The sequence below is a fragment of the Xenopus laevis genome, chromosome 7S, assembly GCF_017654675.1.
Source record: "Xenopus laevis strain J_2021 chromosome 7S, Xenopus_laevis_v10.1, whole genome shotgun sequence".
NCBI lineage: Eukaryota > Metazoa > Chordata > Amphibia > Anura > Pipidae > Xenopus > Xenopus laevis.
In genome coordinates, this window is record NC_054384.1 from 21193043 (window position 1) to 21213737 (window position 20695).

The 20695-nt window shown below is 39.1% G+C and overlaps 1 protein-coding gene across 5 annotated transcripts in view; it reads right to left on the reverse strand.

The window, feature by feature from the left end:
* Positions 1–5393: 5393 nt before the first annotated feature.
* Positions 5394–20695, reverse strand: part of ldb1.S (LIM domain binding 1 S homeolog) — a 48280-nt gene continuing 32978 nt past the window's right edge. The window contains exons 2-11 of one of the 5 annotated variants that reach the window (XM_018227062.2): positions 18015–18117; positions 15212–15256; positions 14716–14791; positions 13442–13544; positions 12753–12925; positions 11181–11303; positions 10865–10948; positions 9454–9577; positions 9221–9363; positions 5394–5646 (exon numbers count right to left, since the gene is read on the reverse strand). In XM_018227062.2, the coding sequence (XP_018082551.1) occupies positions 5416–5646; positions 9221–9363; positions 9454–9577; positions 10865–10948; positions 11181–11303; positions 12753–12925; positions 13442–13544; positions 14716–14791; positions 15212–15256; positions 18015–18117 (1205 nt within the window). In that variant the 3' untranslated portion in view covers positions 5394–5415. 5 annotated transcript variants of the gene reach the window in all.

Below are 20695 nucleotides of genomic sequence, written 5' to 3' on the forward strand. Positions count from 1 at the left end.
GCAAACCTCATGAAATCGATCTAGAATTGATCCAAGTCATGTCCAATCACAACAGTCTGACCAACATTCAGGGGTAGATTTATTAAGGGTCGAATTGAAAATTCAAATGTTTTTTTCTGGTCAAAACAGGAATTATCCAAACTCGATTTGAGTTTTTTGAAAAAAAATTCTAATTCGATTTTCGAGATTTATCATATTCTGGACCTTTAAGAATTTGATTATTAGCCACCTAAAACCTGCCGAATTGCTGTTTAATTCAATGGGAGAGGTCCAGTGAGCAATTTTGAGCTTTTTCAGAGAAAAAAACTCGAATCAAGTTTGATCAAATTCAATTCAAGTTTTTGACTCCGTAAAATTCGTCCGAGTTTAAGATATTAGATTTTAATAATAAATAATCGAATATTTGAATTTTGAGTAAAATCAAATTTATGTGAGTTAAAGACTGGAAATTTGAATATTGATAAATGTGCCTCCCCGAATCAGATTTTTCTCGCTCTAGTCAGGACTTTTACTAAGTGATTCAGTTGGTTTAGCTCAGGCAGAAGAAACAATATTGCAAATATAATCCGATGATCTCTAGTTACCATCACAGTAACAGCCTTGGGAACTGGATGACCATATGCAGGAAAACAATTTATGGCTTGCAAGACAGATTATGTTGGATAAATTGTGGCTTCCAACTAGGGCCACTTGGGAGAGTTGCAAGCCAACTTGCAGTGTACACAGCCAAAATACAGCATAGGCAACATGTAGATATTGATTGCTAACATTGGGAGATCCCATTGGATGAGGCCCATCTCAGCACGTATGAGTGTTCAAGAAGGTAGCCAGATCAGAAATATATAATTTGACTGCTAAATACATTAGCTGAATGACCTGGCCACCAATGGATTAACTAACGGGGGAAGCAATGGAAGCGACTGCACCTGAGCCCACCGAAGTCAGACCTGCTTTGTCAGAATCACCACCAGGACTGAAGTTAAAGGGGACCTGTCAACCAGACAAAACAATCTGTATAATAAAAGTTATTTTTAAAATTAAACATTAAACCCAAATTATTTAATTAACGCATCCATGCCTGTTATAAACTTGTTAAAATCTCTAAGCCGTCAATCTTATATTGCCTGCTCCACCTCTATGCCTGGCATAAAGGCGGGGCTGGCATTTAAATTCACTTTCCATTCTGCAGTTCCTAGATACCACTGCACTCCGCACATTCCCACTACCTACTTGTATAGCCAGTGCGTGGACATGGTTATCACGTGCCCCATTTTGGCTCATAAACAAAATTTTGACATGATCTAAATTTGCCCTAATAACAGTGTCCAGAAAATGGCTCCTGCCTGCTTGCTGCGATTGTGGATGCCACAATTAAAAGAAACAAGATTAAAATCATTTATATAGTGTAAATTACGTTTATTTTGCTTGATTAATCTCATAAAACAATTATTTTTTGGAATTACATTTTCTTTACAGTGACAGGTCCCCTTTAAGCTCATGCACCTGGCACGTGTTTTGGCAGGGGGAGCCTGGGTGATAAAGTAATGGTGGACATAGACGCAAAGATCAGCTCGTCTGGCAACATCACCAAACGAGCGGATCTTTCCCCGATATGCCATTAACGAGCATGGCTTTATCGGGGGTAATCTGATTGTTCGGCTGTATGGCTGAACAATCCGATTACGAGGCGCAATGGGCTCCAACGGGATCGGTCAGGTCAAAATCAACCCTGACCGATCGACCGATCTCCGCCGGACGAAAGATGTCGGCACACTCCACACACGATCCGAAAATCGCACGAATCCTCAATTTGTACGATATGATACTGTATGTGTGTCTATGGCCAGCTTAAGTCTGAGCCAGGTTTTGGGAAACTTCACAGTATGCTTACTTAGCTAGTTAAGACATGTTGACAGCTGCAGGGGGGCCACTTCTGGTGTTGGGTATCTGATAAGATTATAGCCCAAGGCTCACTGCTGCCTCTCACTCCAGAGCTCACCAGTGATGTCCCTAAAATTGGCAACTCTATCTCTTTAAGGTTCATGTAGACAAACTGACCAAAGGAAAAAAATGCCAGGTACTCACAAACAGGCTTGTAAAAAGAACTGAAAGCTTTATTTTAGGACAAAAATAAATCAATACAAAGCCTTACGCGTTTCATGTCGTCCCGCACTTAATCATAGGCTTCAACCATAGCCTATGATTAAGTCTCGGATGGCACAAAACGCGTAAAGCCAAGTATCGATTTACTTTTGCCCTAAAATAAAGTTTTTAGTTCTTTTTTCAGGCCTGCCATTTTTTCCTTTGGTTGGATACTTCCACCTCAAGCTGTTGGTCTGAGGCATGAGCATCCAGATCCCACGTACTGGCAAGATAATAAACTCTTTGGCTTTATACTAGGACTTTTCTCTTCATGTAGACAAACTGGCCTCAAATCTGGCTAAAGGGCCAGACCCGACATTGCTCTGATACGGCTTCCAAGGAAATCAGGGCTGGATTTTATGGTTGCACTTAGAGATTTACCAGTATATGTATAGAACCTGTTGTCCAGAATGCTTGGGTGCTGGGATCTTTCTGTAATTTGGATCTCCATACCTTAAATCTACTAAAAATCCCAATAGGATTGCTTTGCCTCCAATAAGGATTAATAACATCTAAGTTTGGAACAAGTACAAGCTACAGAGAAAATGAATGATTATTAAACATTTGAATTATTTAAATATAATTGTTTAATTGAAATGCAGTCTAAGGGAGGCAATCTCCCTATAATTCAAAGCTTTCTGGACAACGAGTTTTCAGATAACCAATACCATACCTGTATTAAAATAAGGGACACAGCGAGTGCAGAAACATTACAAAATCACAGGGAAGGTCCTGCTTGCCAATGCCATTTACCAACTCCATGCAAGTAAATGAGGGCACAATCTTAGGTTGCAAATTCAGGTATGGAACCAATTATCCAGAATTCTCGGGACCTGGGGTTTTGCGGATAACGGATCTTTCTGTAATTTGGGGTTTCATACTTTAAGTCTACAAGAGAATCATGTAAACATTAAATAAACCCAATTATTAATTCGATCTTAATTTGGATCAAGTACAAGTTACTGTTCTGTTATTAAAGAGAAAAAGGAACTTGCATGGGAGACAATCATTCCGTAATTCTGCGCTTTCTGGATAACAGGTTTCAGGATAACGGGTTTCCAGATAACAGATCCCATACCTGTACTGCCGTGATTTGATTTAAAACAAATCCAGAGTTTCACTTGTGGGTGAATCATGAATATGCAGAGAGGAAGAGGAAACCAGTTTTCCTGTTCACGGTGATGTTAAAGAACAGGCCAGCAATTCATAAAACTGAAAATGTATTTGCATAACGGAATATAATACATTTCATTAAAAAAAAAAAAAAAAAAGAAAAAGCATCAAAGAACTAGAGAGATATTAAAAGAACAATATAACAATGCAGAAGAGGAAATGTCCTTTGTCTAGGGGAGAGTCACATTCTGCTTGCTCATTGCGGTTTGAGAATTTTTGATCAGACTATTATTCAATAAGCCATTTCCCCATTGATTTGTGATATGTTTTGTTTCTTTCCATACCTTAGCTCACAACATGGCTTGTTTTGACCAGTCTAATCATATGTAATGGTTCAGTGGACAGTGAACATGTAAAGAAGGAAATCTGATCCACCAATGAAATGCTTAGTACAGGAATCAATACACATTGGGTTTCCAGAAGGGACACATGATAGAATACTTGCAATTCCCCCAAATATAAAACTTTCAATTGGCAAAAAATAAACTGGTGACAATACACTGCTCCATGAAGTCAAAGCAAGGCAATACCCTGCCCCCACCCATTGCCCCAATATATATACTGTATATAAAAGACATTTTGTTTTTCTAATAATACACTTAAGACCAGAATTAAACACGGCTTCTACTGAGCGGATAATTTACAAGCACAAAGTTATACAAACTGAAGCGAAAAACAGATGGTGGGAAGAATGAAGGCAGGGAGGTAGAGAGAAGCACACAAGTTTACATTTAATAAAGAAATTAACCACTAAAAATAGTTCTTCTCTCACTGGTCAAGGAGGGGGTTACAAAGGAATTCTGCAAAGTCTCTTTCTTGGTTTGAAGCTTTCGGGAACAGTATAAAATAAGATTGGAAAGAGATATACAATAAGCCAGTACAAAAATCAGGACAGCATTTTTTTTTAACTTACTTTTTAATAATATTATTTAAAAACAAACAAAAAAAAAATAAATTGAGAAATCAGGAGGAGGCACTGTGAACCAACAACGGCGGCCGGGTTAACCCTTTCAGCATTACGAGACGAGCGCTCTTAGCCGGTCACTCTATCCTCTGGCGCCGAATTGGAAAAATACGGGAACCACGGGGAGAAGTTGTAAAATATTTGGGATATATAGCAATAAAAACATGATCTTACGATGATACTGATTTCTTGCCACACTTTAAATTACATAAAAAATATATATATATATATATATATATAAAGAAAAAAAAACATTTGCGGCTCATTTAGTAGCTCAGCATTCAGTGATTCAAACCCTAAGTAAATGTAAATTGAGTAGGAGGTAATTATTTCGAACAGTGAAGAAACTGGCCAATGATAACCAACATTGGTCTTAATATTATAAAGGATAATAACCAAGCAGGTGCTCAGTATTGTCTCGATGTTAATTATAAACTTAATTGCACACACACAATACATGCCATCATCCATCCATGTGTTGCGTCGCGTGATGACACCATATTAAGGCCTTTCCTACGGTGGCCAGATTTGCCCAAACAAGCAGCTATATGTGCCATTGATTGGCGAGAAGGAGATGAAGTTGCTATATGATCAACATGGAAACAAAAGACAGGTGGCGCCATTCTGAAATGTCAGTTACAGAGGGTATTGCTCCTGTCCTTCTACATGAAGATGGTTCTCCTATTGCCTAAATGAAAGGATATAATAAAGGTTTGTTCCAGAAATTTCCAATAAAGTGCTAAGCCAGAGAGACTGGTTGAGCTCATGCCCAGTAAAGTATCTCACACTAAATGTATGGCTTTCTCAGTGTTTGTCCAACCACCAAGCCCATATATACATTTCTATTGATATAAACACACTGATCTTTATTGGACATTTCGTTAAGATGGCAGCGCCTGGTCCACAGTACCTCCTTTCCAATTTTGCTCTTACACTAACCCCTCTTCTTAAAAAGGCAGGACCTATAGGGGTTACATTTAAAACGTCATTTATTTAAATTTACAGGTAGATACGTTTCAGCTTTTTTTTTTTTTTTTTTTGGAGACTTTACTTTTATTTAAAACATTTTGTTCCTCCACATCGGCCTGTTATACACATATATATTTTTTTGTCATTTTTTTTTTTTTTTTTTTTTTTTACTGTGAAGCCTGTGAAGTTGGGTTCTCGGATTTACTTTCTTGACTTGAGGGGGGTTTGCTGTTCCATGGGCTGTTGGCGCCTAGTGCTGGAGAGTTATTGAAGCTGTCCTCATCATCAATTCCATTGGCGGCGTCAAACTGAGTGTTCTCCAGGCGGGTTATGAGCCGTTCGTCTTCATCCCCAAATTCTCCTCCCATCAGGGTTGGTTCGCCCACCACCATTACATCCTGAAAGGGAAGAGTTCCAGAAACATAATCAAGGCAGAGGCGTGTCCCTTCCTTCCACTACTACGCGTGGTCAGAAGCGGCTTCTTGGAGCTCAAGGGGAAGCTGAGGCCTGCAAAAATGCATGCAATGTAAGGGATGCAGGGTTAAAGCCCTGGTCAAAACAAGGCCTGTCCATTATTACAAAAAAACATGTTTTTATTCAATTTTAAAAAAAATTGTATGTTTTGGCCAAAGCCAGAAAAGATCCAGTTCTGATAATGGGCAGTCATAGTCAGTACTAGCTTGGTATGTCTGGATAGAACTGCAAATAAGTGAGAATGCTCATTTCATAGTCAAAATTAAGATGGGATGCTGCACATGCTCACATAACCGTGTTTTCTTCTTTTTAAAGGGAAACTATAAAAATAAAAGCTTCTTCTACATGTAGATCATATATACATTTCACATGTGCCCTATATAGATCTATACGTTGAAGACCTGCGAGTATGGACTTTATTTCTAACCATTTTTCCATTCAGGTGTCTTAAATATATTGATAATGGGTTGAGTGCAGAGGACCTCTTGTATTTGTCTATATGTATTGCACCCTCATTTAATGGTTTTAAATTAGCGGTGAACACAACTTTCCCTTGTTTGTTATAGTTATACAGGAGCAGTGACCAGCTCTATGTTGTAGCTCCCACCCTTCCCAGCTATAGTCAGGTGATCCCACTGGTGTCTAATAAAAGGGCAGCCAAGTTTGGGAGTTTTACTTTGAAAGCAGCAAGTTGCAGGTAAAACTTAGTCCCTTTGTAAAATGTATAATGAAGCAATAGAATTCTTAATGAATCAGATGAAAATTAAGCGTAGGACTGGCCAGATATGGGATGGGATGATGATGTAGTTGGCCAGCTTAAATATATTGCAATATATGGACAAACAATCCCTGTTTTGTTTAAAGGGTAAGGCATTTTTAGTATCTTAAGGCACAAAATGACTCAATGTCCTAAATATATTGATAATGGGTTGAGTGCAGAGGACTCTTGTATTTGTCTGTATGAATTTTGTGGTCACAACCTCATTGCACCCCCCCCTAATGGTTTTAAATTTAGTAGTGAGCACAACTTTCCCTTGTTTGTTATAGATTATCACAAAATGATTAAAGACTTTGGAACTGAAACAGAATTACTTTATGGCAAGTGCTGTGAATCTACAGCTTGGTTAAAATAGGCAAAGAGTTTTAGGTATTCTAGATAAAATGGTTAGAAATACAAAAATATTCATTTTAAACCGGGAGCAGGATATTGGTTTCTGTTTTGCTTATGGGAATAGAGTCTATTGGGAACCTGACCTGATTTAGCATATATTTGGAAATAAGATATTTATGAATGGAAGGGGCCATGTTTTTTTTTTAAAATAATCATTCATACAGAGCAGCAATGTGCATTAATGATTGTTTTAACGGATAACATTTTATCTCTTCGTCAGTGTTCTCTTTACATTTTAAAGGAATACTGTCATCATAATAAAAATGTACAGTAAAACGCCGCTTTTTGCTTTTGGAAACCGCAAAAGGTGTAGATGTAAAATCGAGGTAGGACTATTTACTTTTATCTGAAAAACTAAAAAAAATAGTGTCATGTAGTTTGGAAAATAAATGTACTGATTTAAAGCATATATAAACCTGAAAACAAATGTAAAATTGCCCAGAATGGCCTTCTTAGCACTTTTGCAAATAACTTTATTTTTTCTTTGTTGTTTCATAGATATCGGACATCTTTGAATAATAAAACTGCTAATATATGAATTGTGTAAGAGCGCCACCTGCTGGCCAACTGGCTACAGTCAGGAAAAACAGTTCACCTTCAAACAGCAGATGTTTTTCGATAGATCACCAGAAATAATTACTTTTTCCAAATACTTTTTATTTTCTATGTGTCACCGTTTTTCTAATTTTGAAGTGTAAAGTGTTTTTTTTTTCACCTTCTAAATCAGCTCTAGCAGGGGTGGTCGCCAACCCTGTAAACTGTTCGAAATGGATACATTTTTTTTTTTTTGCTTTTTTTAAACCCTGTAAGTGCTAGTTCTTCCTACGGTTGATGCTAAACTACAACTCGGCAAACCCAAGTGTTTTCTCTTTTGGAGTTGTGCCGTCTACATCATGCATATGGGTAATTATATGGGTTCAGCATTCCTGTCCACAACCTACTATAAGAGCTAAAATCATGGGGAGGTGAACCATGACATTTATATTGTTAAATAATTTAACTGATGAAAAAGGCACAAAAATAAATTGAACTGAACTGAGCATGCTCACTTTACTGCGGACTTTTATTCCAGAGATTGTTGACAGTTTAGTATACTGGCAGTTAGCAGTATAATTAGCTGTAATTCTGACTTGGGCCATAACATGAAGTCCAGGCAGAGGACTGCCCTATCACGCACATGCATATTGTATCTACACACCAGAAGGAAAGATCTACACAGACTAATACACAACAAATGGAAAGTGTCCATTCGCATGCTATGCTAACTTCCCAATCATTTGCTTTACAAGAATAGTGTAAGTCACCACAACTAGACTCACTCTAAACTTAAGAGTTCAATTACGGAAAAAAAAAACCATCTGGCACGTAACTATTTAGTAGCATTAAAATTATCAATTTAAACAGGGTAGAAAGCCTAGTGATCTGATTAAAGAAGATCCTATGGTTTCCGCTTACATGCTTTTATTTCCCAAGAGGGAAGCAATAGCTTTTTGCATCTGTACCCATAGCCAGAATATCAGAATGTCTTATTTCTGTAAGCCTGCTTAAAGGATAAGTAAAACTTTAAAATAAGTGAATGTGAAATGGATGAGGGTGCTATTCTAATTGTCATTTACATTCATTATTTATTTTCTTTTTATTCCAAGATATTAAGGGATACATGTACTGTTAATATGAATGAATTTTCAACAGCGCTGCCTGCTGGTCAGTTTCTTACTAGTCTGACCACCAAGTAGTCATGGAAGTTGACAGGTAAAAGAAAGAGGCCGCTCTGATGTTCTTCTGCTTATGATAACAATTAGAAACCTTTCTTAAATATTTTCTAAGCAGAAGAACATCAGAGCAGCCGCGTTCTTTCTCATGACAACTTCCCTGACTACTTGGTGGTCAGACTGGTAAGAAACTGACCAGCAGGTGGCGCTGTTGAAAATTCATTCATATTAACAGTAGATGTATCCATTAATATCTTTGGAATAAAAAGTAAATAAATAAATGAATGTAAATGACAAAAGAGCTTAGAATAGCACACTCATCAATTTCACATTGATGTTCTCTCCATGCAAAATTACACTGCTGCTGCAAAGTTAGATAAATGCAATTTTTGTAGTGGCTGTTGATCCAAGCTTTTATGCAGGCTTACAGAAAATTTTTATTTGATTCTACTATTCAAGACGTCCATAACAATCTGGACTGCTATCAGCACATGTGCAATAATATGTACTTTTTTTTTGTAACAGTCCAATCATATTACAGTAATGCCACACTATGGGGAGAGCTGATTTTACTTAGGGTTAAAGAGTAAATTAAAAGTGGATGCTTACAGGTACCTGGCTGGAGAGGGCGAAGGTACTGGCTGGGCTCTTCTTTTTGCTGTTGCTGTTATTTGTGTTGCCCCCTCCAGAACTCATGGTGCTGCCCCCGGACATTTTCCTTTTCCTGCGCTTGTTAGGGGCTTGTCTGGCTGGTTCAGCTGCAGGATAGAAGTAAAATATGTTTTAACGTTGACCCCCAACCAGATTTTTTCTTTCAGAAATGTAAACAATTCCATGCAGTTACTTACCCGGAGGTGCCACCATTCTTTGCCATTTCTGAAAGAGACAAGTCTTGAGACAGTCCCGAGGACTTAAACTGTAAGTCTTGTGTCTGGACATAAGCTCCTGCATGGGCTCTAGGATGACACATAGCTGCGGAGGGGGCAAAATAGAAAAATTTCAGTGTTCACTACTGACAGTGATCAGTGTTTTAATGTGCAGGGGGATGGGATTAGGAGAGAGACTCTACCCTTACAGCCCAGATCAGAGCCAAAACTAATGGTTGTTTGTAGACATTAGAATACAGGGACACATTTACATTCAAGGAGGCAAGTAAATAATACAGGTATGGTATCGGTTATCAAAAATGCTTGAGCCTTTTCTAGATAAAGTATCTTTCTGTAATTTGGATCTCCAATCCTTAAGAGCACACGGGCAGATTTGGGGAGATTTAGTCTCATGGTGACTAATCGCCTCTTCTTTGGGGCGACAATCTCCCCGAACTGCCTTCCCCCTGCTATAATGAGAAAATGCCAGCGCAATGGCACACGCGGCAATTCGATTTCCGAAGTTGCCTCACGAGGAAGCTTCAGGTGACTTCAGAAATCGAAGCACCGCGAGTGCATTGCCGCACCTAAATAAGTATACTCTAACACTTGTGAACATCTTAAAAAGGAATAAGTCTTATTATGGAATGCTTATTTTTCTCAAGGCATAACTTATTGTGTGTGTACTATTAAAAAGGAGAACTAAAGCTTAACTAAAGAAGTAGCTAGAAATGTTTTGAGCTTCTGTACCAGCCCAAGGCAACCCCAGCCTTTAGCAGTAAAGATTCCCCAGTAGCTCCCCATCTTCTTTTCTGCCGATTCACTGCAGATGCTCTGTGCTGCTGTCACTTACTGAGTTTAGGGACCCACTCACAATATACAGTACACATAGAATAGAAATGTCACAATATAAGGCTGATTAGTAATTAACACAGATAATTACTACATGGCAGCACAAAAACCAGTGCAACTAGCATCAGAATTTAATAATCAGCCTTGTAGCATCGGCTTATATTACAGGCCACCCTCATTTTCTGCATTTTCTGATAATTTTCAACGACCCCTAAGCTTAGCTTCTCAACAGCTGCTCAGAGTCCACTGAGCATGTGTCACTGACACTTTCCACGATGGTGACCCCCTGTGACAAGTTTAAAGTCCTATATGTGTAATCAGTACCGTAACTAGAGGGGGGTGGGCCCTGGTGCGTGACGTGCAGCAGGGCCCCGCCCCCCTCCGTACGGCCCGATTAAAGTGTCACGCGGGCTGCCGGGGGGGCGGGCACCCCCTGCTCCCCCGGAAGTTCGCCGCTGTGTGTAATCCACTATGTGTAATCACCGTTTCTTGCCTCAGACGGTCACATGCAAGACTTATTTAAAAGCAAATATGTACTTACTCGGAGGTAGTTTAGCGTGGAGTTGGAAAGTCCGCATCTTGTAATGTTTTTAGACAACTGGTCCAACATTTGGGGGTCTTGGGCCTGGAAGGAAAGTCATAAGTTATACATTTATGAATTATTCTGGACTTCTCAGACACCGAAGTAAATGACTGTGACAGTGTGTGCACGAGATGATTGTGTTGATGTTCTACCATCTGTACATGGGACATGCGGAAACATAAGTAGTACTGTACAAAGGCTTCAGCTCTACATTCTCAAATATGAATTATGTAGCAGCACACAGTTTATGTAGCTTCTGATCAACAGCACTTACATGCATGGCTAGAATACTCCGGGGAATGAGCTCTCGATGCTGCCTGATACTGAAGTGCCACGTTTTTATCCTCATCATATCGTCGAACATGAACTCCAGGTATAATCTGCCTTCTACGCATACCTGTCAGATAAGCAAGACCGGTCAGCAAAAGCTTCATAGATGTATGTTTATGCAATATGGATTTCAGAAAACAGCCTTGTCCTAGCAGAATGCTACAGAATAGGATTCCCAACAGCCATATGTCCAGAGAGATCCCTGCTGAACTACATTTAGTAATAGGAAACAGCAGAGTTGGGAGTTTAGTCCTCTCATACCTTTTGCTTAATGTAGGCGCTACTAATATGCCAATGTTTGACAAACAGCCTTTAAACCTTGAGCCTAAACTTTAGGCTTGCCTAGTTTCTAACTAGAGGCTTGAGTATCGCGTACACCTATCTGAAAGACAATAAGCACCACTTACTGAAGGTTTTTCGGCATAGCATAATGTTTTCATACTTTATCTGAATATTTTCTCTTAATTTGTGAGTGTTTGTTCTTATTCACGAGACTAAATAATTTTGTCATTACTATGTGTAACACATTAATAAAGAAGTTAAAAAATTAGACTTGCAAATGTTCCAGCAGATTTTATATGCTTGTCACTAGGTGGCAGTCATGTAACACTATAATACTGTACTTACTTTCCAAAACTCGGCTGGTACTATGTATATACTTTTGGTGAGACAACTAAAATAAACAGCCAGTCCCACCCAGATGGTATGATAATTATGAATAAAAGGGAATACAGTGAAACCTCAATTTTACATCCCGATTTTAAGCTTTCCCTCATTTTACATTGTTGTTTTGTGGTCCCACCTATATATTATGCATAATACAGTTCCCTGATTTTACATTTTCCTGGATTTTACACCAATGTTTTCTGGTCCCCTGAAAAACGTAAAATGGGCGTTCTACTGTATTCTAAAATGGAGTGTCGGATTCTTTTCAGAAAAAAAGGATTGGCCTAAATCTGATCAGTTATATTTCAGCTTATGTGAAACTATTTTCACCCGATGGAATCCAGGGTTTTGACTGTTGACTATGAACAACCCTAATCATTATACAGGAAATGTGTTATTTATTAATCCTTTTCAAAGTGAAACTGGGGGTTGTTGAAAGCGGACCTGCTTCTGGCTTCCAACGCACATGGCTGCAATAACCACCTGAGAGACAGGAACTGAAAATGGCAGAACCAGACATAACAGCTACTAATCCTACTGCACAGATCTTCCTTCTGCTGTACTTATCAATTAGCAGAGCTGTTCTTGAATGTGTGGTATCTGCAAGAGGGTGACTTGTGCAGGGACCATATGACCGTAGGCCTCAAACGCTAGGCCCCTTTTAATATATTTAAAATAAATAAATAAATAAAAAAAAGCCTGAAAATCTCTATTTTAGTATATGTGCATTCTGGGAATTTATTGTAGAGTAAATAAAGCCAAATGAGGCCATATATATCCTTATTATCATTTTATAATCAGTTTACATTTAATTTACAAAATAACACGAAATATATTACAGACTTCTTACCTGTGTGAACATAGGTTTGCCATGCTGTGTGACCATTGTGCATTGATCACAGTCGAGGGAAACAAAGTTATTGTGGAATGACTCCTTGGGGTGCTTCAAGACATAGTACAGCTCTGTGGCTCCTCCCTCAAAGATGCTGCGGAAATACCGAGGAATCAGCGTTCGTCCTATAGCTGCAGAGAACAAGTATTTTTATTCATCAGGTCTTTCAGGTTACATTATACTGAGCAATTATGGGATTAGAAACCAATTGTTTTATGGCTCTCACTGTGTAGTAAAGGTGGGGTGGGGGGGATAATTAACCACAGATCTTAAAGCATCTTAAGAAATTGTATAATTCTATTTCAAGCAATGAAATCTACCATGCCACGTTCATGTTTTTTGGTTAAATGGCCACGAGGTTGCAACTTTAAAACTTGTTTTGCTCAGTGTGCCAGCCTTTCTTTAGTCAATGGGAAGAGCATGCAAACGATGTGCAGAAAGCATCACTGATCTAAATACATTTCTCTACTCTCAAACCCTAAAAGAACAACGATGAGTAAGAAAATATTGCGCCTAGATCAATCTTCCAATGTGTACATTAAAAAAAATTCACTTTTATACTCTTAGAATAATGTATCAAGCTGTAACAGTTGCTCTGTAGTACATGTCCACATTGCACAGCACAGAAAGCAAAAAGAAAGACTCACTGTATCTCTTTGGTCCATCCTCCAAACAAAATGTGATGGTTAACATTGCATCATCTTCAAAGAACTCTGTGGTAAAAGCATCCCACCACAAATTGTCACATTCCTACAGAGAGAAAAAGTTGCATAAGAATGTGTATTAAGTTTCCATAGTTAGACAAGTGTTCAACCACAGAGCTCTAGTACCAAACACTAGATCCTGACCACCATTCGGATGACACACATCGGATTATATAACCTCCTTAGATATAATTCCTGCAAAGATGATGGTATGACTTTAACTTGAAGCATGACTTAAAAGAAGAAACAACGCCTTAATAAAAAAAAAAACCCTATCCCAGCACAGACCCCCCTCCCTCCTCCCACCCGTCCTAGCTGCTCCCCCAGACAAATGCCCCTGTTTACTTACCCCTCCGTGCAGATTCTGTCCAGTGGAGTTCACGGGCGCCGTCTTCAGATGCTTCGGTAATCTTCTGAATGAGACCGGTGCTTCTGCAATTTTCATGAGTTTCGGCGCATGTGCAGTTGTCGCTAATCAGAAAAATGCTCCAACTGCGCATGTGCTGCTTCGCCAGTCTCATTCCGAAGATTACCGAAAAGAAGAAGATGGCGTCTGTGAACTCCACTGGACAAAATCTGCATGGAGGTGTAAGTAAAGAGTTAGGGGCATTTGCCCAGGGGGGGGGGGCGGTCTATGTAGGGTAGGGTTTTTTTTTTTATTAAGGGTTTGTTTCTCCTTTTAAGGTAGTCATACATTGGCTCATTGGTATCCGGCCAAGCATCTCACAGATAGGGTTGCCACCTGGCCGGTATTTTACCGGCCTGGCTGATAAAAATGATGGTTGATCCCAATGTTATTAATAGGGAAAAAAGATAAATATATAGGAAGGCCGGTATTTTTTTCCAGAAAAGGTGGCAACCCTACTCACAGACCAAATGATTGCATATCATACAAATTGCCAGTGATGTTTCTTCCATATAGTGATATCTAAACTATTTTAATTTTTGATTTGCTTTCCCTCTGTGATAACCCTGTACATAAAGCACAAATAAGCTGCATGAATCAGTGATGGCAAAACAATGCTCTTTATAGCTTATTTGACCTTAAAGCATGTTGCTCCACACTGCTTTAAGACTCCAGGCCCCAAGCAAACCTGATAATAGATGCCATTACTACTATTCATGAGGAACAGGTACACACTGTGCTTTTAATTCACACTGCCAGTCAGCAGTGGCTAATGACGGTGGCTAAAATGATAACCCTCATGCTAACATACCTCTGTCCAATTTTGCAAGCGTTTGTTCAGCTCAAATATTCTGTAGTCTGTCTGGTTCCCATATGGCGTATGCCTCCTGTTATGGAGGGAAAAAAAACAGAATGAAATATAAAAACACCAGTCAAACTCCATACACATCCCTCTCATAAAACACATCCTCCCTGCCCTATGTAGTTCCAAAGACAGTGACTAGAGATTTATTTTAGTCCATCCATTTTGCGTCAAAAAACAATTATATTGGCAATAGACATCTGGGGCTACCACAGCCACTTGAAACTGCAATGGATATACAGTTTAAACCCAACATGTCATTAGTATATCATACCCCACAGATTTTTACTTTATACTCCAAAAGGTTAGTGCGGTTAGAACAGTGCAATCAGACAGTGTGGCCTGGAATAATAAAGCTGCAGATATTTGTCACTAGATGCACCAGTAAGTATGAGGACTACTAAGTGGCTAAATAATTTCAAAGATATCTATGAAATACACTTACCCTATCCCAGGCTCCAGATATGTTGGTGGATACATCGGGGTGGGTCTGAGAAAACAAAACAGTTTAATTATTTGCTTGTGCATAGTAAATATCTTCCCTCTTTCACTCATAAGGTGGCAATTTCCAACAATAACATTATGGAAGCTGGACACTGCATCCCGAGGACTTGTGGACTCCCCTCACATCCAGGTCTCTCCGAGGCTGGCCAAATTTAGAAGATAAATGGCATAACCTCCAAAATTTGTCCCATACCTGGTTCAACAGTGTTTCTAGAACGGTGTGCTATCTGTGTATAGCAAGAGGTTTAAACATTAGAACCCCCTCTTCATTGTGCTCTGTTATTAGCAGGGTTATGTATCCCTGGTCAGCATGCAAATCACTTAGATCTCACTTCTGAGATAATACAGGGTCACAGGCATTGATGCTTTTTAGGGATGGGCGAATTTTTTCGCCTCGTTTCGCCGAAAAAATGACGCCCATAGACTCGTATGGCAGCTTGCGTCAAAAAAAAGACGCGCGTCAAAACAGTTTCGCCGCGCGACAAAATTTTTTTGACGCCCATAGACTTTAATGGGCGTCTGCGACATTTCACCGGCGGCGAATTTTTGGCGAAGCGAAACTGGTCAAATTCGCCCATCCCTAATGCTTTTGGTTAGCTGGGTAAAATTACCCAATCCTTATCAGATGCAAGCAAGGAATCTACCAGCAAAGAATTTCCAGCTGAACTACAACTACAATTGCCTGTTGCTATTACTTGTAGGAGAAACTTAAATGGATCCTGTCATCAGAAAACATGTTTTTTTCAAAATGAATCAGTTAATAGTGCTACTCCAGCAGACTTCTGCACTGAAATCCATTTCTCAAAAGAGCAAACAGATTTTTTTATATTCAATTTTGAAATCTGACATGGGGCTAGACATTTTGTCGATTTCCCAGCTGCCCCCAGTCATGTGACTTGTGCCTGCACTTTAGGAGAGAAATGCTTTCTGGCAGGCTGCTGTTTTTCCTTTTCAATGTAACTGAAGGAGTCTCAGTGAGACATGGGTTTTTACTATTGAGTGTTGTTCTTAGATCTACCAGGCAGCTGTTATCTTGTATTAGGGAGCTGCTATCTGGTTACCTTCCCATTGTTCTTTTGTTTGGCTGCTGGGGGGGGGGGGAAGGGAGGGGGATGATATCACTCCAACTTGCAGTACAGCAGTAAAGAGTGATTGAAGTTTATCAGAGCACAAGTTACATGACTTGGGGCAGCTGGGAAATTGACAATATGTCTAGCCCCATGTTAGATTTCAAAATTGAATATAAAAAAATCTGTTTGCTATTTTGAGAAATGGATTTCAGTGCAGAATTCTGCTGCCGCACCTCTATTAACCGATTCATTTTGAAAAAAATGTTTTTTTCCCATGACAGTATCCCTTTAATTATAGTGGATTTTCAGATTTTATGCATGTATCTAAACTTGCCTTAGTTTTTAATCCATTCAGATCAGTCATGGCCAATGGGAATTATGGGGCATTGACAATAGATGAACATATGCAGGAAGGGATATTGTTGGACAGTTGTGCTGCTTTCATGGCTATTGTTCAGAATATATGGCCTTTCAGTGACCCATCATCCTCCAGTCTAAAAGGTGGCCATACACTATTAGATCCACTCGTTTGGCAAGGTTAACCCGATATGCCCATTAACGGCTGGGTGATAATCGGGTGAATCCGAACATTCGGCCCTGGGGCCAAACCATCGGATTACAATGCTATGAATGGGCACAGACAGGTCGCAGGACCGCATCAACTAGCCAATGCTGTCCTGGATTGTGGAAAAAAACTTGACCAATCGATATCTAGCCGATTTTGGCCTGATGTTGATCGGGAGGATCCGTCGGGTACCCCCACACATGAGCAGATAAGGTGCTGAATCGGTCGAAAGGACCGATATCAGTATCTTTAATCTGCCCATGTATGGCCACCTTAAGCAGACTACTTCAGACTCAAAAGTCACAAAGCCATTACAATACAATACAAATTAGGAACAGTAAAACCAAAAAATCTTTTTAAGGAATGAAAATATACTGTTCTGTTGTGCTACACTGTTAAAACCGACGCATTCACTTCAAAAACTCTACAATACTAAAGGGGTGTCCAAACTTTTGGCTTCCCTGGGCCACATTGGAAAAAGAAAAATTGTCTGGGGCCACACATGAGATACACAAACTTTTTGTAAAGTAGAGAAAATACACATAAAATAACTACAATGTCAGTTGGATAACCAGTTGGAGCTATACACTGGAATATGGGACACCTGGATATTACAGTAAATAGACTTATTATTATACTATTATGACATTTCCTCTGGAACCAAGTGTGTTTCAAGCTGGGCCGCATTCATATCCCTCCTGGGCCGCATGCGGCTCTCAGGCCTCAGTTTGGACACCCCTGGTTTATATAAACAAGCTGCTGTGTATCCATGGGGGCAGCCATTAGAAACTGAAAAAGGAGAAAAGGCACAGGATACACAGCACATAACAGATAAGATCTGTAGTATACAATGGGATTCTTCAGAATTTATATGTTATCCATTGTGTATCCTGTGCTGGAATGGATGTGGGCTACATAGAGGCTTGTTTATATAAACTATAGTTGTGTTTCTGAAGCAAACACACAAGTTTTACCAGTGCAGGGCAACAGTACATTAAATTGGCATTCCTTTAAGACACCTTCAGTTTTTGGTGTTACTGTTCCTTTAAGATCTGGTCCATGTGTGGCCAGGAACATCAGTTATTAAGTGTTATGTCAAAAGTCCTTACCCCACATCTCGATCCAGCATGGTGCCTGGGTGGAAGGGGGGGAAGGCGTTGCCGTTGGGGGGCTCCTTTGGCGAGTACAGCTTGAATGACTTTGACGAACAGCCTGTTAGCAAGAGAGGAGACAAAAATTGCACAATGAAGCTGAAGCTCTCCATTATAATAAGAATTTATTCACTCATCAAGCAAATATTTGCAAGTGCCCCGTCAGTCAATTACAAAAGTCTCCTTGTTATTGAACAGAGTCAAGTGTTTTACACATTTAAAACAATTGCTTTAATCACTTCATGAAAACTTCCATACATACAAAGTCAAACACAAGAACAAAAAAATGTTAATAGTTTATGGGTTCCAGACAGCTGTTACTCCATGCTAAGCGAGTAATACGCAAAATAGTGTATAGGCAGCTACCCTAGTTGTCTGTTTGCCCTTCTAACATCATGTCCTCAGCAAAACGCTACAGGTTACCAATAAGAAATTATACAACATTTTGTCCAATGTGTACATAATAATTGAATATATATACAATGGACTCCGTGGGAAATTATATTGTATTTATTGTATGTAATATATATTGAATAAAGTACCCCCTATTGTAAAATATAAGGATATTATAAGTCACAGAAGAGTTCCATGACCATATAAAAGAACAAGGTACAGGTCATGGAACTCCGAGGTTACTTCTAATATCCTCATACTTTGCAACAAGGGGTACTATATTTATTACAAAACACAAGTTTTAGTGAGTCATGTGACAAAAATGACATCACTACTCACCGTTTATAAATCATGACATCACTAGGTTTAGAAGGATATATTTACAAGATATTCATGGCGTTTGTGTATTATATAGATATATGCATTTGTACACAGCAAAACCTGGGGGGAACATGCAGACAGGCTCAGCCATTTCCATTGCATAACATTATTCCACCATGCTATAGGCATAAGACATAATATAAGTCCAAAGTGATGGAAATCATATTAGACAAAATAATAAACCAAAAAAAAAAAAACCCTGAATTTCTAGCGGCTATGCATAATTAATAATAATAGAAATAATGTTGCGGAAGTCATCCTTGCATGCTCCGTCAGGGGTCTATTAAGCAGTTGCCTTCTGCTACATTATTTCAAATGGGAGAAACACCAGAGCAGAATATAGAAAGGAACAGACGAATACTGCCATCATTATATTTATGAACACATTTTAGATGACTAAACCTTGTAATTAATATAGAATGGAAAGTGGCTTAGAACTACATTAGGCCACTATTAAGATTTAATGGTTCGTCCCCCATAAATTTGTGCGTTTATGTTGGCCGGTCTATTAAAGAAAGGGGTGATGAAGAGAAAGAAAAAGGCAAAAGCACAAATACAAAGCTAAATGTTGCATTTTGTAACCATACAACATATATTTATATTCCTCCCAGGCTAGACAATCCCTTTTGAGACGCGTGTATAATTACAATTGCCGTTATAACCCATTGTTTCGTTTATTTGCATAACAGCAATGTGAATAGTTCCATAACAATGAGAGGTATCATGTATACAAATAAACTCTTTTACAGCTAAATTGTTATACTGTAGGTATTCACTTATTGCAGACTTGATGGAATTATAAACACTATACCTTAAAGGGGTTGTTCACCTTCAAACAACTAGTCATCAGAAATAACGTTTTCCTATTACTTTCTATTTTCTATGTGTCACCGTTTTTCTAATAATGAAGTGTAAAGTGCAATTTTTCACCTTCTAAAGCAGCTCAAGGAGGTGGGGTCGCCGACCCTATAAACTGTTCTAAATTGATACATTTCTTATCTTTGTCCCTGCTAAGCAGAAACCCTGAGTTTCATTACAGGCAGCTGTTAGAATTGATACAATAGTTGCCAATACTCCAGAGATGCTGCTGAGAAACGTATCAACTAAATGTTGCAAAAATGTAACCGTTCAGAATCTGCACCTGAATTACTGAATTGTCAGACTCAAACACCAGAGACAGGGACATTCAACTTTAAACTTAGTTTGTGGAAAACAGTAAAAAAATAAATAAATGGAAAGTAATAGAAAAAAAAGTCTTTATTTCTGGGGAACAATCTGAAAACAACTGAACTGAAAAAAAAAAAAAGTGTTTGGAAGGTGAACAACCCCTTTAAAGGACAGAGACACACGTGAAGATTTGTCGCCGAGCAACAAATCGCCTCTTCTTCGAGCGACTAATGTCCCCGAACTGCCTTCCCACTGGCTAGAATCTAAATCGATGGCGGGATGGCACTCGGATTGCTTCGTTTTCCGAAGTCGCTTGATGTTTCTTTGTGAGGCAACTTCGGTAAACAAAGTGCTCCGTTTGCCACGTCTCCAGCGATTTAGATTCTAGCCGGCGAGAAGGCAGTTCGGGAATATTAGTCGCCCAAAGAAGAGGCGATTTGTCGCCGGGTGACTAAATGTCCCCTAAATCTCCACGTGTGTCTCTGCCCTAAGATTTTCCTAAGGAATTGTGGTATGGTATTATCTACACTGCTTTAGTTTAGTGCCTGTTGTTTTTTTTTGGCAAAGTCCCAAGTATCTCTCTACTAAAATATGTCAAAATGTAAAGGAAAATGTAAGGGTAAAACCCCCCTCTCATTCCAGGGAGTGTTCGTATTAAAATGCTGGGATTATTCCTTTATTAACCACACTATGATGAA